Source organism: Triturus cristatus, chromosome 7 (assembly GCF_964204655.1).
Source record: "Triturus cristatus chromosome 7, aTriCri1.1, whole genome shotgun sequence".
In the NCBI taxonomy this organism is placed as follows: Eukaryota; Metazoa; Chordata; class Amphibia; order Caudata; family Salamandridae; genus Triturus; species Triturus cristatus.
Window position 1 is genome coordinate 932,229,577 of NC_140590.1, and position 21,900 is coordinate 932,251,476.

Below are 21,900 nucleotides of genomic sequence, written 5' to 3' on the forward strand. Positions count from 1 at the left end.
GCAACTGCCCTTGTCTTCTCCGCCCTTCGAGATTGGTCGGGCTGAGACGCCCTAAGCCTTGGCCTTTTATAGCCCTAGTGAACAGGTGATCACTTCAGCCAATGGGAACCCTAGCCCTAACCCTATCTAATCACAACTCTAGCCCTAAAATCTAGAACCAATAGGAGACCAAGAACTTACAGCCAATCTTAGCCCTAGTCCAAACACTCAATCAGGCTCATAGCCCTATTCTCTACGTCCAATAAAAAGCCTAACCCTAGTCCCACACCTAGTCCAGAAACCAATCACACAATAAAGCCCTAATCGCTACTTCCAATAAAAAGACTAACCCTAGCCCAACCCTAGTCCCAGCAACCAATCACACAGGAAGCCCTAGTCCTTATTTCCAATAAAAAGCCTAGCCCTAGTCCCAACCCTACATTAATTGAATCACAGACCCAGAACGCAATCAGAACCCTCAAATACCCAACCAATGAGAACACTAACCCTAATTCAATAGAAACAGCAGATACAACCACCAATCAGTGCACACGTGTACCAACGAATAGCAGACTACACAAGGTCCCAGAGACCTCAGACAAGGTTTGCTGGCCAGGGAGTTGGAAGCTGCTCCTCTATTCAGAATCTCCTACGAGACAGAAAGGCTCAATCCACACTTTGGACTTCTGCAGGTAAAGGCCTAACAAACTTTGTCCTCTAGCAATACTGTTAGTATAAAAACTTTGCTCACTCTCCTAGACAAACACAATTGCACAATCCCTATAAAACACAGCCTAAACAGCTCACAGAAGATTACTGCTATCTCAGAGCACCCTCTGTCCACTTTCGGATGTAGAATATCCCCCTTGCTATGGGGCAAAAAGGGGGGGGGGGGGGGTCTGGTTTACTCACTGGCTAACAAAATGGGAGCTGGACGTGGATTGCTTAACATACAGGTCTGAGCACAGAGCAAGGTAGAAATCAGGAAGATAAACAGTCACGGGGAATGAGGGGGGAAAAAAAACTACAGATTTTGGACTGCAAATCCCACAATTCAACAGGTTAAATGAAAACAGTCACGAGCAAGTAAAAACAAGCATATGCAATAGGTCTCGCATTTGCGAGAGTTTAAGCTATTGTAAGTGACAATGCCTTTTATTTATGCTTTAAAAACCAACACAGAAGTAAAAGGCATTGCCATTTACAATGCCAATAGCTCAAACTCTCACAATTGCGAGACCTATTGCATTGCAAATGCTAGTTATTGAATGTAATGCCACAATGAAGCTTGTTTCGAGTCATTCCGATCTCTGGAACATAAGGTAACTGAGAAGCCATGAGATAAAGCAAGATTTTCCCAAGATCGCACAGTGGGTGATGCTGTTGCCAGGATTGTACCACCTCCCGTTGTCCTGGATGTACAACTGTCAATGTGAACAAAAGGCCACAGTCACAAAATTAAGCTGATATCATGACTCGTGAATAGGCAAGTTGGCAGCCCATTTCGACGGGCACTCAGCCCGCCTGTTCTTGGTTCGCTGGCTCGTTGTGTTTGTGAGGTTCAAGCACAGTGAAATGTGCAACTTTTATGCAGTGTTTAATGGCATTATTTAGCTAGTTTACAAGCACTTCCGAACAAAGCATTTAAGCACGGAGACGGGGCCATTTGTATGGTTAGCGCTCGGTGAAACCACACTGGAAATCCCCGCGCCGCTGCCTTACAGTAGTCAACAACGAGACCCCTAAACTATTCAAAACAAGCGACTTAAAAAAATAATAGGAGCAGCTGGAATCTTTCTAATTAAATAACAGGTTTCTAAAGTTCATGTAAAATTCTTGGTGAGTGGAATTTAGCAGGAAGAGGATGGGGAATCAAACCTGTCCTTTGCCTTCTAGGAGTGTTACGGTATTGGCACCTGGTGCGCTTGTTGACGTGTTTGCACCACGTCTAACCGGCGTGTTTATTTTTTGCTTTACCGACCAGTGGGGCCTGCTTTTTTCACATTGCTTCCTATTGTTGTGGTTAACACGCTGCTTCACAACCACCATAGAGCTCTGCCCCATTCAGAAGCACCTCGGTTCAACGTTTATGCCAATATTTTCACATATTGTATCGCATTACATGAAGTCAGCTTTGCCTTTATTTAAACGAGACCTAAAAAGCGGCATTGAAACCGATCGCGAAAGTGACCACAATCAAACAAGCTCGCGCGCCACAGCGAAACATGTGGTTTCAATTATCACGCCCATGTCTGGGCACGATAATTGGAAGCACCAATAGGCCATGGGCGGAGCAATGCACCTGCCTATTGCGTTCTGTCTTTGTAAAAAACACGCACGCAAAGGCCAATAGCATGGCACAAAAGGAAAAGCACACGCTCGTGCGTGTGCTTTTCCTATGTCAGTTTCCAAACCCCCTACAAGAGGTCTCTCGGTCCTCTGGCAATACTGTTAGTATAAAAACGTTACTCTCTCCTAGACAAAAAAACAAATGCACAATCTCTATAAAACACAGCTTAAACAGCTCACAGCAGAACACTGCTGTCTCAGAGCACCCAAGTAGATTAGGTAGTAGCCAAGTAGATTTTAGACATTTCTAAAATTGGCTTACAGCTCAATTTATGGGAAAATCTGAATATCAGAGATACTTTGGAGCATTAAATTTGCTTCATTTTGCAACATCTTCCAGTTGTGTTTAAATAAAAAATAAATACCTAAATAATTAAAATGTTGTACTTGCTCAATTTTACCCCCCTCTAGATGGTAACTCAGTCTTCTTTTTAACATCACCCATTACCATAATATAGGTTTTGGCTGTATTTACGTTTAGGCCCAGATCGCGCATGAACGCGGTGTTGTGTGATTAAAAAAAATCCTAAGTGCCAGAGGGGACCTTGCCAATAAAACTGCGTTGTCTGCGTATAGAAGGATAGGGAGGGGAGACGTCAAGACTATTGGAGTATCTTTTGATATGTTGATCAGGGCGCCATTAAATTTGTTGGTATATAGGGCAAAGAAGAAAGGAGCCAAATCGCATCCTTGTCTGACTCCCCTTTCAATTTTGAATAATTTTGTACATTAGTCTAAACTCCCATAGCCCAGCATGGCGGTGGCTATAAAGCTCTCTTATAAAATGTATAATGGCGCAGTCCAATCCCATATCCTTTCAAATTAACCAAAGTTTGATGATGAGATTGTATTAGTCAAATAGCGGATGGAGACCTGGACATTTCATAAGTACAATATTCCGACCTTCTGTAACGCAGCTGTTTTTTATTTGTTATACCTGGTTCTGTTTCTTTCTTCTTTTCTTTGTCCTCCTCTTTTTTCATATAAGAGCAGGGAAGCCGTCTCAGGGTTTTCAAAAAGTTGGTATTGCAGTAATTCACTAGCAATAGGTCCCATATTTTGTTCCCTTTAATAACCAGGATATGAAAGTAAGGTGAAGTATTTATAAATCTTAAAACCTTGAAAGCGGCCACATTAGAAATCAATGTAAGTAAACCTCCCTTGGGCCTGCCCCTAAGGAGGACAAGGCTGCAGTTTGGAAAGACCGATATCCACTTATAAAAATAGGTGCGATCTCCCAGGTTTCTTGTATACTAATAATCTGAAAATTGGCCAGGGCAGTAAGCCACTCCTCGTTGTTCCGCTTGCTATTATAGCCTGCTATGTTCCAGGTCAGAAGGGAGTAAACCAAGTTGTGTTCTTCCAAAGTATAGACATTCGTGACCTCATTGGAAGGGCATAGGATATTTGGGCCCACACAGTTCAGATGTTCATAACACATACACTCATTAAGTGCATAGCGAAAAAAAAAAAAGAGACGAGTAGTTCCATAAACGCGAGCAGTGGAAGGATATATGTAGCCAATCAAAAAGGACGCTTAAAAGGCCATGCTGCAGAGGAAGAACAAACATGAGGCAAGCATGCCATCAAATAAGCAAACAAATGAGTAACAATAAACCCAACAAACAGTAAGCAACGGATGGATTCTAAATCCACTAAGTTTTAGATATGGTCCACAAGAGGCTTTCGCCTACCTACAGCTAGAGGCTGTCTAGTAGGAGAGACCTGAAAGCACAGGCAAATTCATGCAGTAATCAGTTTCAGGGACGCACAGGAAAATCCAGGTCTCTGGCAAAAAAAAGACAACAACTGAGGGCTGTACGGAAGTCAGAAAACAGAGGACTTAGCTGAGGGAGTCCAGCAAAATAGTAAATGAAGCAGCACAAGAAAACAGTATGCGTTTTGAGACATTTGCCTTCAGAAAAACTCTGGGCGGCAAACGCTTTGGTACAAAATGACGACCAACCAAGATAACACTACGCATCGGATGTCTAGCTACCACAAATTCTCTCTCCACTATTAGCAACCAAACATCAGAGTAATGTATTTGATCTGTTTGGAAATGTTCAACTAGTAAAGTTTTATGAGCACAATGGGAATTTTGCGCAAAACACTCCACGTGCTCTGTATTCAGTTTAGATACTTTATGATGTCCGTGCTCTATTATGTAGAAACAGGAATCCATTAGATTTGTGGTAGACATGAAACCTCCTTCCATGCACTACTAATGTGTGATTGGTCTTGGATTAAATACTGCAGTTACAACTTATCAGGAGACATTGCTTGGAGGATTCTTCCATCTGCTGTCTTAGTAGGAGGTTCCTGGACACTTTCCATTACTGTTGTATAATATTTATAAAGCATGTGGACTGTGATTGCTTTAGCAGTGGATATAAAAGCCACGAGCCTCCTCATGATTTCAATTCTCTGGTAAAGTGCAATGTTTAGTTCCTCACATTCTATTATTTTATACATGAAACTTCCACTATTACATTCTCAGCATTACTTACGCATAATTCCGCCTGGATACTGATCTGATGACCTCTGGGCTAAATCCATTCCAGCTAGTCTGCAGACAAAGTAAAAACTTGTGTTATTAAGCTGCGTTACAACACAGCATTATAGAATCATCAAGCGCATACTATCAACTTCAAGAAATGACAACTAAATAGTATTCTCCTCTCCCAACTTTACACCCCCATGCTGGAGGTGTATAACAGATTTGGAAAATAGACTATTCTCGAAAATGAAGTGTTCAAAAGCAGAACGTCAAAAAAGATTACAAACGGAACCTTTATTGAGAAATGTCATGTTAGACAGAACTTCAAAATCCTATATTGTTCTACTATAACAAGTCAGAAAATGGCAGCATTTTTAAATAACTGTCCCATACATGCTGTGTCAGTCAGTGTTTGCACTGAGTATATATATATATATATATATATATATATATATATATATCCCACTATGTCTACTACATTTAGTGCAAATTTGTCAAACGGTACTAAAGTTATAAGAAAGTCACAAAACATGTTATTAACTATCAAGACATAAGTGTGAACCCTTGAAGTCCACCCAGCACCTTTTTCAATAGTTAAATTCTCAAAAACTACTGAACGGATCTACACACAAATAAAGAAAAGCATGCCTTCTGATTAAAGTTCTAAATTCCTGGCAAGTCTGGCTATGTCTGTTCAACGATTTTGCTTTAACTGTCGGCACAATTTCCTAAAAAAAGCTAAAATGAAAAAACGCATATTTTATTAACACTATTAACGTTGTTATCTCTTTACGGATCATCACCAAAATGGACATTCCAAACCTTAGCTGCAGACACAAAGTGGATACCAAATTTGGTGCAAATCCATCCACAAATACCAGTTTTGGGCAAATAAATAACTGACCTTTCAATGGAAAGTTAAGCTGAACCATAACTACACAGCGGCAGTCCCTGGGCAGTAAATATTCTGAAGTCCGATTAGCATGTACAAAAACATCTTTTTGAAAATATTGTAACCATAGGTTGGGGGAAGGAGAGTCAAAAGAATCTGAGTTAGAGGGGGTCAAAAGAATCAAATAATATCAGAAGAAGGCAAGCAACAGATTTGTCTACAAAAATCAATAACTGGTGGACTTCACAGACACGGGAAGAGATGTGGGGGCGCAAGCAAAATAATAAGGGTTGGACAGTTAGAGTAAGAAAATCAGAGCCGAAAGAACGTAAATAGGGTCCAAAGACAAAAAGAAACAAGTTGCGGCAAATTCATTACTTTTGGGCCGTGTAACTGTTATAGATTACCATCGTTTTGGCTCTCGCTTTTCTAGCAAAATCTTGGGATGGGTGATTATAACATAAACAGAATTGTAAGGTAAAATGAAGAAGCTGATTTGAGAAAATGAAACAAGACTCAAATAGCATATAATGACAGGCTACGGGAGGTGTGGGGAGAGTTGACAGGCAAGAAAGGGGCCTCCCCTGCAACTAACTACCTCTAACTCCTCATTTACCTCCCTATAGGTAAGAGGCTTACCTGACGGGCACAAGTGCCAATGCCGCGACCATAGCCCATGCTCTGGGCCTTGGATAGAAGGAGGGAAGATCTGAAGCGGAGTCCGAACATGATGCAGCCGGCTGGGTAACCTTGGAGAGAGAAGCTAGTGAGCAGCACGCTGACAATTACACCAGGCAAGTGAACGAGGACAACCCACGCCGCCTTCAACGTCACGTTCTGGAAGTCTCGAAGTACCTGAGCCGATGACACGGAAGAGGACAAGAAAAGATAGTCTTTTGGGCGGCCATTTTATAAGGTGTTCTTTATCGCTGTGCATATTTAAGTTCACAAACATATTTGCTTTGTATAAGACAAAAGAAGCATGTTCTAGCAGAGTAATAATCGTGTGCATAAGTCATTTGTATTTATCTATTTTATGTTGAAATATATGGCCATGCGTTTAATTTGTAGTAGCCGTTTCAGCACGTAGGGATCTTCTCCTCTCCTGTGAGAGGCTTTAGAATTCACTATTTTTGCAAACATTGTTTGTATTGTAATCAGTACGAGCACAAAGCTATTATCAATGGTGACCCTTGTAGTCTTACAATTTAAGCCTAAAATGAGTGGTTTTACGGGTCCTTTTACTATTTCCTTGATATGTGCTAGGCTTGCAGGACCCATTGCGGGCGCCGTTAATATGCCTGTTTGATTGTGCACTTGTCAGTGGTCTGAGAAGACGGTAAACCTTTTATGTCATGTAGTGAATTGCTTGCCTTCTTGTCACTCTAATCAAATAAATTTGCATTTTTATTTATTTCCTCGTCGGAGGTAGTAAGCGCTTTATATAGAAATTCCAATTAAATACAGTGCTCTTTTCCCTTCTTTCTGGCTAGTATGGGGGCGTGGCTCTCGGGAACAGCCTCCATTCAAGGTCAGCGGGGATCATGGGTATTGCGCAGCAACTAAATTCTGGGCGGGATTGTATTCGTCACCGTCTGAGCGGAGGTTGACATAGGTTCGAGTCTTATGAGCAGAGTTCTTACCGAGTGTTGCGTCAGTTCAGATTACGCTGCAGGGTTTCTACGAGTGTGGGAACCTCTGGCGCGGGAACCAATGTAATAGGACTTAGGAGGCTAGGATGAAGAACAGTGGAGGCCTCGGGTGAAACGGTGTCTGACAATGGTAGCCTCACTGGAGCAACCTGGAGTGTACCTAGTGCAGGAGGTCAAGTGGCACTAACCTTATGGTTGATTTGTATGTTACTCAACAGAATGGAATGTGGATGCCCCTTTCCCCGCTTGCACTTTGTCAGGTGGCATCCTCGTTTCGCAGTTAACCGCAATGGAACTTCATTACCTCCTCGTCCAGTCAGTTCAGTTCATAAGGCTTTATTCGGAGCTTGGACTCAAGTTCATAAAAGCAAAACAAATAAACCACAATACAATATACATAGCCATAATAAAAGAACATACAAATTACATGATTAAAACGTACGAATAATTAAAAAAGCATACTAGGTCTTGCTTTGATAGCTAATAGGAGGAAGGTAGCAGTAAAAAAACAGACATCAGGATAAGGTTTACAAAGCAACTTCATGGCATCTTGCATATTCCTAACTCCGTATTTTAACAGTATAGGCTTAAGGTGAGCTTGACGAAAATTACCGTATAAATTACACAGTAATAAAAAGTGCATGGTGCTTTGGACTGATACATTATCACAGGGACAGGGGCCAACCGGTTGTTTTTTAATACACGGGTAGGCCACCAAAAGGTGCACTATCCCAAACCTTAATCTTGTGATGACATACCGGTGAGAGGGATGGGTGACTATACTTAAATAAGGCTGAAATCCTTCTGTTTCACAAAATCTATCGCAAAACATACATGTACTTAAGTTATTACTAGTCCTTTCCCGTTTCTCTAACTTAAAATTCATGAAAACCGATTTAATCGTTTCTTTGGGCAGACTGGAGGAGGCATAACAGTCTTCTTTGAGATTAATGCCAAAACTTTCCAAATAACAATTTAAAACACATTTAATCCATGGAATCTTTAGGTGGCCATCAGTGGTAAGACAATCTCCAATAATTACTCTGGTTAGGGATGTCTCTTCCTTTGACCAAACTGAGCGCCACAGCATTAAAGGCCTTAATGTTAATAGGTCTGAAAGGTGGAAAATACCTAATTCTCTGTGGACCAGGTCATTAGTGGCTGATTTTGGCAGGCACAGTAACCTTTTGAGGAAAATTTTTTCCTCCACTTGCAGGATCCCTGCCTTACTGTACCCCCATACCCCAGCTCCATAAAGGGCCACCGAAAGACATCTCATCTGGAAATTTTTTAGCATATCTTTAATCCTTTTATCTCCAATATTGGTGGCAAATTTAAACACCCCATAGGAGCTTTTCGCCATTTTTGCCTGAACACCATTGATCTCTCTAATCCAACTGCCCTTATTAGTAAAAGTGATACCAAGATAATTAAAAGACTCCACAGTTAGCACCTTGTGGCCATCAATAAAAAAGGCGTGGGTTTTTTTACATCCTACACCACATTCCATGATAAATGTTTTAGATTTATTAATTAACAGCTTCCTATCCTTAATGAACAGTGAGAATCTGTCCATCAGGCGCTGTAGGCCGATAGGGGTCCTAGACAGGATTACTGCGTCATCCGCATAAAGAAGTACGGGGACACTGAAATCCTTAATTTTTGGTGCGTCAGCCGCAACTTCCTTTAAAACTAAATCTACTTCATTAATAAAAAGAATAAAGAGTAAAGGGGCAAGCACGCACCCTTGTCTAATGCCCCGCCTGACCCTAAACATGGGGGTGCACTCTCCTGCCTGGCCATAGCGAACGGTCGAATTTAGTTTGATGTAGAGTCTCGCCAAAAAATAAACAATAGACTCCGGTGCCCCCATTTCTAATAATTTAGTCCATAAAATATTGTGGTCCACCATATCAAATGCACTACTTAGGTCGGCAAAGCAGAGGTAAAGGGATCCTTTTTTTGCCTTTGTATATTTTCCGATTATCAAGTCAAGGTTGAGGCATTGTTCTAGTGTTCCTCTGCCCTTCCTGAAACCATATTGGGAATCAGCCAGGATATTATTGGTCTCAGCCCACTCTGTCAGCCTAACCATAAGTACCCGACTCATGATTTTCACAGAGGAGTCCAAGAGGGAAATTGGGCGATAATTCTTCGCATCCCCCTTGTCTCCTTTCTTATGGATTGGTACAATTATGGATTCCTCCCATGTATGGGGGACACCGTTGCTTACAGCGGCATTAAATACCTTTGCAAGCAACGGACCCCAAACCTCTGGGGCTGTTTTATATACGTCAATGGGAAACCCATCAGGTCCCTGGGCCTTCCCACCCTTACTAGATTTGATGCTGTCCCACACTTCGGCAGTGGTAATATCCAGGGGGATGACAGGCCACCTTTCATCATGGTCTCCCCTGGATCTAGCCGAGTCAAAAATCAAGGAAAAGTGGGTGACCCAGCTCTCCGCACTGACGTAAGCCGATAGTTCAGGTATCTTATCATCCTTTAAAAAGGGGCTATTAACAGTTGCCCAGAATAGAAAGGAATCCGCGGTAGAGGCTGCCTGGTCCAATTTATCCCATGCCTCTTGTCGTAGTTCTATTTTCCTTGACTTAATTGCGGTCTGATAGATCCCTCGCAGTTCTTTAATCATACTAATATCTCTTTTTCCTGCAGCCAGCGCTGTTTTGAGGCCCTTAAGTGCATTAGTGCACGCATGATCGAACCATCCCCTATACTGAGATTTCTTACCCCTAGGGTTTATAGTGAAGTTGCTATCTATAATTAAATTAATTTTGATAAAATTGTCCACAATGTCAACAGTTCCTTCCACACTTTCTAAAATTGTGAAAATTTCCGTAAGACATTTTGAGACAATGGTACTAGATGAAATATCCGCATTATTACCTTTCCATTTAATGCGGATACCATTAGGTCTATGTGGCTCGATATTATTAACAATACGTGGAATAGGGACCAATCGGTCTTTCCATAGTGAAACCTCAATGGTAATACAATTATGGTCACTAATTAAATTGTCCACAACCACAGGAACTGAACACCTAGGGCTAATACCACATGATACACAAATAAAATCAATAACTGTATTAGCATTCCTCCCTGTATAGGTAGGAATTATATCACCTGTGGAATTGACCTGATTAACCAAAATATCCATGTCATAAGTAGTTAGGATTTGGTTTAAGGAATTGCCATAAGGATTATGGGGGAAGTGACGTACACCGTCCCCCCAATGGTCGATATAACCACATACCTTATCAGCGGAAAAGGGGCATACCGTTGTGTTAAAGTCCCCTACCCAAATGATATCAAAGACGATATCAGATTTGGTTATAATATCTTCCATAGCAGACTCCAAAGCAAGTACCACCTGGTACCTTGAACAATCAAATACATTATTATAAAAATTGATTAAAAGGATATTTATACCCTGCTCCTCTTGAAGCCATAAAATCTGGGAGTGTACACCAACCAAGACATGTTTCTTAACTTTGATGGGTACTTCTACAGAAATCAAAACCAGTAACCCACCCTTTGCCCTGCCCGGTAGTGAAGCCACAGCAGGTAAATTAAAAGAAACAAAACCATTATAGTTGATTGGATTAACACACCAGGTTTCCTGAAAACATACAATATTAAAAATGTTAATAAACTCTAACCATCCCAGACAAGTGTCCTTAGAAGCAAGTCCCGCAATATTCCAACTAGCAAACAAACAGGCTCTCTGTCTACAAGGTCTGGATAATGGAATAGAGCTAGTAAAAACCAAGGGGACAATATTATGAGGCTGATCCTCATCCAAGTGAACCCGTTTCTCACTGTCACAGCAACTTGGTTTTCCGTTGATAGTATCTAGGGGATTATCATTCCCGCTGACATCTACTATGTAAGACATCCTCTGGGTAACATCCCCTCCCGAGTCACCAACAACGCCAACAACATCCACTGGTTCGGACACGACTGGTACCAGTCAGTCGTTGCAATCCAGACCGCTTAAAATTTCGTATCGATTTGACGTAGTAATATTAGGCCCGGGGAGAATATTAGCGGCTCCTTCTCTTGACCCAAGCCGCACAACATTAGGGCGGGAATTAAGGTGCCTATAAAAATACCCTAAAGGCCGGAGAGTTATCCCCAGTTCCTGGGGGGGGATGATTGTGCTCTTAACAGAGCTGTCGAAGCAAGATGGGGGTTTCGGAAGTTAACTATAATGCAATCACCCCCACAGGTCTTGCGCGAGCTCCCAATCCAATTAACTCTTCTGGTACTTAGTATATCCCTTGCTAAAACAACTGGGAATCCGCACTCCCGATGTAGCCAGTCCAAGGTTTTATTTTTCAAGGAGGTATGGGATTCACTATAATTGTTACCTATCTTGTTAACTGGGGGTACATTAGTAAGGACTGCCACAAATGGAGCACAGGCCGGGGGCAAATCAGGGCTGGAAGTACCAAGGTCTTTAGCACTAAGTTCTGGCTGATTCACAATAACAGGGGTACATGGCAGACTATGTTGTCCCTGGGTCTGCAAGGAGTCTAAAACACTTCTTCCCTCCTCGCAGCCTTCTCCATATGGAGCCCTGTGAGAATTAGTCTTGGCCGCTGATTTAACAGCCTTGGAGGTTTGTTGAGAAACATAGCTATTTCCTAATACCCCATTATTAACTTCAGTGGTTTTTTTTGGCGTTAAGATGTGATTCTACCAAGCCTCCTAGTCTGGCCACTTCGTTGGTTACCATATCTAGTTTGTTCAATAATGGTTTAATTAGAAGCTCAAACTTGGCATCAATCATACTGATTAAAAGGTCCAACTGCCTACTATCAATGGTGACCGAGTTACTGTCCTGCGCTGCGGCAGGGTCACCAACAGATTTAGTAGGCAAAGGGTCAGCTCTCTTAGATGATCGACCCCCCCCCCCTTTTTAGGATGTATGTTCTTATTATGAGTTCTACTAGAGCGTAGTACTCTCTGGGATGTTGGAGCCGTCTGAGTAACAGTTGGTGGTTCTAAAATAGTTATCGTTTCTTCGGGTGATGGATCAGTGTAACTATTTCCTTCTAAGGCGCTAACCACTATAGTGCCTTCCATACCCTGATTGAGTTCACTGTACTCATTACTAACATCCTGATTCAAAGTTACTGGGGGGGTAGGAGAATTGGTATTTGGGGGGGTTAAGACAACAGTTTCAGGTCGCCCCAGTGACTTCCTACGCTCCTGGTTTATCTTGTCAACCATTTTCACAAGGTAATTATCCATGGTCGAATTTGCCGACGTCGGTTTAGCTTTGGACATGGGCATGAATTAAACTGATACAGCCCAATAACAGAAAGTACGAATAGCAAGTAATTATCAGCCCTTGCGTGTTCTCTGATTACCTGCTATGCTATCAGCTTTAAACTGAATAATGAATTTGCCTACTAACTATTACCGAATGACAAATCACAAAAGGCGCTGCCCCCACCTGCCCCCTCCTGTCACAGACTGTCCGCCCTTTGTCCGGGCTTCGTCCGGGGCGTCCCGCGGCGCGTCCCGCGCTGCGGTGCCAGTTGATATTTGAAGAGGAGTACAGGGGCCAATAGGCGGGGGGGAGGGCCGCGACTCAGGTGCAAGCAATCACGCACGGGCTCCTGGGAACTGGAGTCCGTCCAGCAGCCCCTCTCGCCCTCTGCAGCGTCACAGCGTCACAACGGTTCCAGGCACAGCCTTTCGAAGTAAGAGAGTCACAAAACTTCCAATGCCCCCAGCAGCGATGCAGGACCCGCGCCAGCGGGTTCCGCGAGCTTTTTTGAATGTTTGTGGGCGGGGGGGAGGGCCGCGACTCAGGTGCAAGCAATCACGCACGGGCTCCTGGGCACTGGAGTCCGTCCAGCAGCCCCTCTCGCCCTCTGCAGCGTCACAGCGTCACAACGGTTCCAGGCACAGCCTTTCGAAGTAAGAGAGTCACAAAACTTCCAATGCCCCCAGCAGCGATGCGGGACCCTCGTCCAGTCTTCCTCGCCACAGTAATACATATGAGCCTCCGGCTCCACACAGAACTCCAAATAAAATAAAAGAGCAGCGCTCTAGTCTCCCCTCCCTCCTCCAATATGGCCCCCAGTGGCTTCAGCCAATCCCATAAAAGGATACAAACCAGCCAGCCCGATCTGTTCTTTTTTTCTGCACTTCTCCGAGTGCTGTGTTGCCTGATGGTCAGGTGAGTGAGGCGGGGGTCCTGCTTGAGCAGCCCTGTTTTGCCCTGGGGTATCAAGTTTGGGGGAAGTAGTTGTATTAATTTGTGTTATTCTGTGATTCTTACAATATTGCTTATGTTTTTCCCCCTTCTTCTGCCTTCACGCCTCTGGTCCTGCTTGAGCGGACTTTCGTGGCGTTTGTTTCCGATCGGGACTCGTTCTTGGAGTCCTGCTATGTTGGGGCTTAATGCCTGTTTGCGGGTGTTTATTTCATTCTCGACCGCGCGTCCTGCTGAGCGGACGTAGCGCGGCCGGGTGCGTTTGCTCTGGGGCCCGGAGGCTCACGTTCGCATTCGTACCTGCTAATATATGCCGAGTTGCTTACTGTGGGGGCCGGAGGCTCCCGATCGCGTTCATTTCTGCTGCAGTTCTGTGGTATGCGGCTGACTGGAACATCACGCGTGGATCTATTGCAGGTCTATACGCATGCGCTCAATTTGTCTTCCGGCATTTATGTTGTTTGATGACAGGCAGGGGCTGGCTTGTTCGGTTGCATAGCAACCACGGGGCCTTTTTTATACCGGGAGTGTTGTCCTGGTTGCCTGTGTTTAATTCACTCGTCCACTTGTGTTTCACTATGATGGAGTGTGGTTCTAAGGATGTTGATGCTCCTGATCCCTTGGTGGTGGCTTCTTGTTCTGGTATACAGATCCCCTCTATGGACGTGTTGCAGCAGATGATCAATTCTGCTGTGGCTGCTGCTATGCAGGGTCAGGTGCCTGTTCCTCCTGCGAAGCGGACTAAGGTTGATGGCGCTGCGGCTGCTGATTCTGAGAATGAGGAGGAGGTTGATGTCAGGGGTCGTTTTGTGCAGGGTGCCGACCTGAAGGAGGTGCTGGGTCACATTCGAGAGAACTTGGTATTTCCTGCTTCTGTTGTTCCTCCGGAGAACGATCTATTTGCGCAATATCAACGTCCTGAACCTGATTCTTTGCCTCTACACTCTTCAGTCTTGAGGGTCTTGGAGAATGAATGGAAGGATGTGGACAAGGGTTCCTTTCCACGATTTTTGAATAAGAGGTACCCGCTACAGGATTTTGATGTGAAATTCCCTACCTCAGTAAAGGTTGATTCCTTGTTGGCCAGCATGGCGTCTCATGGGACTGTGGTTTCAGAAGATTCTTCTCCTGCCGACCCGGTTGACCGTAAAGTGGATGGTGCGGTGAAGCGCACTTTTGCGGCTGCAAATTTTTCTATCAGGGCTGCTGCCTATGCTTCTTACACTATACAATCCTTGCTTAAGGATTTTCAGTCTCTGTCGGAATTGTTGGACCAGGGGGAGGATGTTTCTTCTACCCTGGCTATGATGGAGCAACATGTCCGGTTGCTTTCAGATGTCTCCTTTGACTCTTTGGGAGCGGCGGCTTCTGCGGCTGGGTCTTCGGTGGCTGCAAGGCGCCAGTTGTGGCTTCGTTCATGGAAGGCTGATGCTGCGCAGAAAAATCTCCTGATGAAGATTCCATTTTCTGGGGTTAGACTTTTTGGGTCACCTCTGGATGACATGGTAAAGAAAACGGCGGAGGACCGTAAACTCCTGGCTCCTGAGAGGGCGAGTCACTTCCGTTCCTTTGGTTCTCAGCGGGCTTTTGGCCATTCTCGGAGGGGTCGGGCTGGTCAGCCCTTTCGTGGGAGGGGGCGTGGCCGGGGTGCTCCTTCCTTTGGAAAAACCCGGTTCTCCGGTTCTTCTTCCTCCTCCACTCCTGCACCAAAGTCATGACTGGATCGCTCCTGGTTTGGGTCCGGTTGGGGGTCGCCTCAGTTTCTTCCTGGAGTCTTGGAGAATGACTGTATCGGACAAATGGTTGCTGCAGGTGGTTTCGGAGGGCTTGCGTATTGTATTTATCCAGACTCCCCCAGACTGTTTCAGGGCCACTCCTTGTCCCAGAGACCCTGTAAGGAGATTGGCGCTTTTGGAAGGCATCGAATCCCTGGTGGTCAAAGGTGCGGTGATTCCTGTTCCCGTCGATCAATTGGGGTTGGGTGTGTATTCCATCCTATTCCTGGTGTCAAAGCGCACTGGGGATCTTCGGCCAGTGATGGACCTAAAGTGGTTGAATGCTTACATCCCTCACCAGAAGTTCAAGATGGTTTCCCTTCAGTTGATCCTTCCTCTGATATCTCAGGGCGACTTCCTTGCATCAATAGACTTAAGAGATGCTTATCTGCATATCCCTGTTCATCCAGACTCTCAGAAGTTTCTCCGGTTTTGCGTGCTGGGTCGTCATTACCAATTCCAGGTACTGCCCTTTGGACTCTGCTCTGCTCCCAGGGTCTTTACTAATGTTCTGGCTCCTCTTATTGGACAATTGCATGGGGAGGGCATTAATGTTTTTCCTTATCTGGACGACATTTTAATTTCTGCTTCTTCTCTTCCTAAGGCGAAGTTGCATGTCCAGAGGGTGTGCCATGTCCTGGAACAACATGGGTTCCTAGTGAATGTACCGAAGTCCTACCTGGTTCCTGCACAGGAATTGACTTTCATTGGGGCTCTGTTCAGGACTCAGTTGGGGATGGTGTTCCTGCCCCCTCCCATGATTCTGTCCCTGGTATCTGCAGTTCGTGCCCTGTTGTTGGGGCATTCTCATCCTGTGAGCCTCTGGTTGAGGGTTCAGGGTCTAATGTCGGCGTCATTATTGACGGTGCCGTGGGCTCGCCTCCGCATGTACCCGGTGGTGTCCCACGTTTTGTCGCATTGGGACCCCTGTTCCCTAGATATGAGTGTTTTGATTCCTATGTCGGAAGATGTTCGGGTGGTCCTGAGTTGGTGGTTGGACGAGGGTCATCTGTCCAGGGGCCGCCCCTTTCTGATTGTTCCCACCCGCGTGGTCACTACCGATGCCAGCCTGCTGGGGTGGGGTGCTACTCTGGGGGATTCGACAACTCAGGGGGTTTGGCCTCAGTCGGTGTTGTCATGTGTCAGATTCCGCCTCTTCAGGTTTCCTCAGAATTGCACTGATGCTCAATGGGGTCCACCTCTTGACTGCCCCAAGTCCGGATTAGATATATATACGCGGACTAGTAAGGTAGTCAAGCGAGGGAAGGAAAGGGTAGGGACAGCGTTGAGGGAAATCTAGAAGAAGAGAAAAGAAAACACGTTATTAATTCTTGTGTCTCACTCCCCACCAGCACCTCAGACACTAGAGCACTATGGGGTTTCTATGCATTCAATCCCCCTACCTGTAACAAAAGAAAACGATGCAATGGAGCCAGAGGAGAGAATGGGGTGATAACACTGATTCCGCCTGTGAAGAACCCGAAAGGAAAAACATCATGTATGCACCCTAACATTAGACACCCATTATCTAATCCCTCTACCCTGAGCGAGATTTGGAGAGTTCTCCGCACATACCCAGAGAACAGGATCAAGCAGTCTGTAGGCAATGCAGTGTTCTAAGTTCACCCGTCTATTCCTTTCTCTCCCTCCTGGAAAAAATAAACAGAACGAGCAACGGTACGTGATGTGCTATTTACACGGCATAGGTAACATCACCAGGGGTCGGGTCCACAGAGTTACCAGCTCAAAGTTCCTCTTGCCTCAGAGGACTCTCTGGATGTCATTAAAAACGAGTAAACAACAAAAGGTGAACTAGCTCCCCCAAGCGCTCCTCTGCATGAGACGCACTAAGCAATCTCGCCAACGGAGGAGCGCGCGCGGAGGGGATCAGAAACAGGAACAACAGCTATTCCCTCTAGCGTACTCACGGTACCGGGACGGAGTGAGGGAGGCTCTGGATTGAGGTCTGGAACTGCCGTGGGTTCTTCGTGACCGACGATCGAAGAGGAATATCCGGCACTGAACGGTCTTCCGGCAGGGTGAAGTAGCGGAACTGCGCCCCGTGTCCGGGTCACGTGGGTGGCGTGACTCGCGCTATGCCAGTCGGGAAGTGTAGTTCGTAACTAGGTAAATAGACACCAGCCATGCGTCGGACCTCGAGCGGATAGTCAGCGTTTACCGGGTGCACTGCCTGACAGTACATCCACCCTTCTGAGGACGCTGACTAGCACTGGGTTTATCCGGGCACTGGGCATGGAACGCTGCCAGCAGGCGGTCCGCATGCACAGCAGCCGCTGGTTCCCAAGAGTTTTCTTCCGGGCCATACCCCTTCCATGCCACTAGGTACCAGAGTTTGTTACGTACAAGCTTGGAATCCAAGATTCCCTGGACCTCGTACTCGAGCTCCTGTTGCACCCATATAGGAATGGGCTGTTTCTTCACCGGGCAATGAGAGGGCTTCAGCAGGGACACGTGGAAGACAGGGTGCAAACGGAGATGAGCCGGCAAGGCCAGTTTCACCGCTACTGGGTTAACATGCTTGATTACGCGGTAAGGACCGATAAACTTGGGGTGAAACACACTATGTTTCCTGAATGTAATGTTTTTTGTTGACAACCAAACCCGATCACCTTTCTTATAGATGGGGCCTGGTCGTCGGCGTTTGTCTGCCTGGATTTTGTACCTTGTCTTGGCTTGGAGCAGGTTATTCCGAGTGTCTATCAGTATGGCATGCATGTGTTTAAGTCTAGTCTGTACATCAGGAAGTTTGGAGTTTTGACTGGGAAGAAGTGGATTGAAACGTTGGTGGAAACCATAGGTGCTAAAGAAAGGCGTGTGTTGTGTAGAGGTGTGTTTGGCGTTATTATAAGCTATTTCCGCTACCCAGAGCCACTCTACCCATGCTTCTGTGTTGCTGTTGACGTAGCACCTGAGGTATTGCTTCAAGGTCTGATTAAGCCTTTCTGTCTGCCCGTCTGTCTGGGGGTGAAAACTAGTAGAAAGGGATGATTCAATCTGAAGTTCGGAGCACCATGTCTTCCAGAAACGGGCGGTGAACTGGGCCCCTCTATCAGATACGATGACTTTCGGAAGGCCATGAAGTCGGATTACGTGGGTCAGTAGTAGTTTGGCTAATAGTCCAGCTGTTGGAACCTGTTTACAGGCGATGAAATGTCCCATTTTAGACAAATAATCGACAACGACCACAATGGCTGTGCACCCTTGGTCTCGGGGTAACCCTACGATGAAATCCACCGAGAAGCGCTCCCAGGGGGCGTCGGGTGTGGGCAACGGTTGCAACAAACCTTGAGTCGGGCGATGGTCGGCTTTCATCTGAGCGCAGATGGCGCAGCTTTTTACCCAAGAAAGCACGTCAGGACGAACCGTTGGCCACCAGAATTGCCTTAGCACTCTGTCCAAGGTTTTCTTCCCTCCGGTATGCCCGGCACAAGGAAGATCATGACACCAGGTGAATACAGTCTTTCTCAGGTCTTGAGTTGGGACTAGAAGTTGTTGGCCTTTCATGGGAAGACCTTGCCGGTTCCGCCATTCCGGGTGGCTTTTCAGCCAGGTTTTCCAGGTAAAAGATCGCATTCCTCGCTGGACCTTTTGGAGGAACAAGTCTGTGTGTGTGACCCCTATCACTCTGCTGGGCTCGATAATGGCCCTGTCCTCCGTTATAGGCGGTAGTGTCGGGTTTTCTTGCCTTGTGAGGGCATCGGCCTTTTTGTTGTCCTGGCCAGGGCGAAACGTGACGATGAAGTGGAATTCGGCAAAGAATAACATCCACCGAAGTTGGCGTGGGGTGAGATGTCGTGCTGCACGCATGAACTGGAGGTTTCTGTGATCTGTGTATACTGTCACTTGATGGACAGCACCCAGCAGCCAATGTCTCCACTCTAGAAATGCATCTCGTATGGCCAGGAGTTCTTTTTCTGCGATGGTGTAATTCTTTTCTGCAGAAGTGAGTTTTCTGGACATAAAGGCGATGGGATGAAGGTGTCCTGTATGTTCATGGCGCTGGGACAGAACGGCCCCCACCGCTACTTCGGAGGCATCGGCTTCGACAATGAAGGGTGATTCAGGACGAGCATGGGCAAGAACGGGAGCAGACGTAAAGGCTTGTTTGAGAAGGTCAAACGCTGTTTGTGCCTCTTCAGTCCAATGGAAAGGCACCTTTTTACGCGTCAGGCTAGTGAGTGGGGTTACTTTGTCTGAGAAATCGTGGATGAAACGTCTGTAGAAGTTGGCGAATCCCAGAAAACTCTGAACGTCCCGTATGTTTTGTGGTTGTGGCCAGTCGATGATCGCCTTTACTTTTCTCTTTGCCATAACTTGGCCTGATGGAGTAAGGATGACCCCTAGGAATTCCACGGAGGTCACGTGGAACTCGCATTTGGTTATCTTGCAGAATAATCCATGTTTTTGAAGTGCTTGCAATACGTGTCCTACATGGACCACGTGGTCTTCTTCGTTAGCAGAGTACACCAGGATGTCGTCTATGTAGACAACAACAAATTGGTCCAAGAAGTTCTTTAGGACGTCATTGAGAAAGAACTGGAAGGCGGCCAGGGCGTTGCATAGCCCGAAGGGCATGACCAAATACTCGAATAGCCCATACCGCGTCTTGAAGGCCGTCTTCCACTCATCTCCTTCGCGCATACGGACCAGATGATACGCCCCTCTGAGGTCCAACTTGGTGTATATTGTCGCTGTTCGCACCTGTTCCAGCAGAACGGGAATCGGGGGCAGTGGGTATTCGTTTCGAACGGTGATGGCATTCAACGCGCGGTAATCGATACAGCATCTCAATTCTCCGTTGGCTTTAGGTATAAAGAAAAGAGGAGATGCTGCCGGTGATCTTGAGGGGCGGATAAACCCCAGGGCCAGGTATTTGTCGAGGTATTCCCGAAGATGGAGATTTTCAGGGGCTGTCAGTGCATATATTCTACCACATGGTATCGCTGCTCCCGGAACCAGGTCTATCCGGCAATCGTAGGTCCGGTGTTGTGGCAATTCTTCAGCCTTAACATCGCTGAACACCTCAGCGTATTTCTCATAACACTTGGGTAGAGATACGTCTTTTTCTGCCGCAGTGGCTAGGTAATAACTAGTGGCTAGAATTTCCGAAGGTCGTGGGGAAGCCTGATAGCACACTGCCTGACAGTATGTGGATTGGAAAGATAACGTCATGTTATTCCAGTGGATTGTTGGTTCGTGTTTTCTTAACCAGGGAAGACCCAGTATCACTCCGTAATGGGGTGCTTGGATTATCTGAAAGGAAATACATTCACGGTGATATCCTCCATAAACGAGTTCATGTTCTTCGGTAACATAATAGATGGGGCCGGACTCCAACTCCTTGCCATCCACAGCGTAGACGCGTTCCGGAGTCGGTTTGGAAATGAGGCGTATCTTCAGCCTTTGTGCTTCTTTGTGATCCATGAAGCACCCCGTGGCCCCGGAATCCACCATGGCCTTTATTGGTTGGAGGACTTGGTTGACCCGAAGGTCCAATGTGATAAAGAAGTGTCTGGAGTCCGCGAACGTCTTTTGGGTCACGGAAGGGACAGAGTATAGGCTTGGTGGTTCCCCTTCTTGTTCCGTCAAGCCTTGTAGTTTTCCGAGTCCTTGTCGGTGGTTACCGCAGCCGTTTGCCCTGGTCTGGAGCGCCCATACTTCGGTCTGACGGGACAGTCACGGAGGAAGTGCCCTTTCTTTCCACAGTAAAGGCAAAGGCCTTGTTTCCGCCTATGATCCTTTTTGCTAAGCGTCAGCGATGCTCTCACTGCCCCAATATCCATGGGTTCGGGCCGGGTCATTGTAGGTTCCATAGACGGGGCCCGCTCAGGTTGTGAGGAGTACCTGTCCCTCCTCTTGTGGTCTCCCTTCCGTTCCTTTAGACGGTGGTCGAGACGCAAGGTCAGTTCAATAAGAGCAGTACATGTTTGAGGTTGGGGGTCGATCTGGGCTAGGACGTCCTTCAGCTCGTCTTTCAACCCCTGATAAAAGACGGCAGCTTGCTTACACTCGGGCCAATCTGTCTCTGCCACCAGTCGACGAAAGTTGTTTAAATATGCTATTAGGTCCATGTTTCCCTGTCGGAGTTCCAGCAAATCTCTGTCTGCTGCAAAGGACTCTGTTCTACGATCAAAGGTTTTCTCGAATTCAGCTCTAAAAGCCTCCCAGTCGTAGAGCATCTGGTCATCACGTTTTACCAAAGGCACTGCCCACTGCGCTGCTTCCCCTGCTAAGTAGGAGATTAAAAAGGCCACCCTATCCTGGTTGGTAGCGAACAGTGTTGGTTTACAATTAAAATGGAGAAGTGCTTGTGTTAAGAATACCTGTACTTTCTTGTTGTTCCCATGAAAGCGTTCGGGAGGGGCTAAAGGAATTTGCGAGGGCATTTCCACTACTACCGGAATAGGGGCGGGGTGTGCGGGCATTCCTACTTCAAATGGGTTCCTTTGTAACCTCTCAACCCTGGCCTGTAGGGCTGCTGT

At 46.0% G+C, this 21,900-nt stretch overlaps 1 protein-coding gene across 1 annotated transcript in view; it reads right to left on the minus strand.

Annotated features, from left to right (window-relative positions):
* The window catches only part of HSPA9 (heat shock protein family A (Hsp70) member 9), a 369,556-nt gene extending 362,970 nt beyond the window's left edge, over positions 1–6,586 (minus strand). The window contains exons 1-2 of the mRNA XM_085617883.1: positions 6,360–6,586; positions 4,839–4,897 (exon numbers count right to left, since the gene is read on the minus strand). Coding sequence (XP_085474009.1) covers positions 4,839–4,897; positions 6,360–6,449 — 149 coding nt within the window. The 5' untranslated portion in view covers positions 6,450–6,586. The remainder of the gene's footprint in view (positions 1–4,838; positions 4,898–6,359) is intronic.
* Between the last annotated feature and the right edge of the window lie 15,314 nt (positions 6,587–21,900).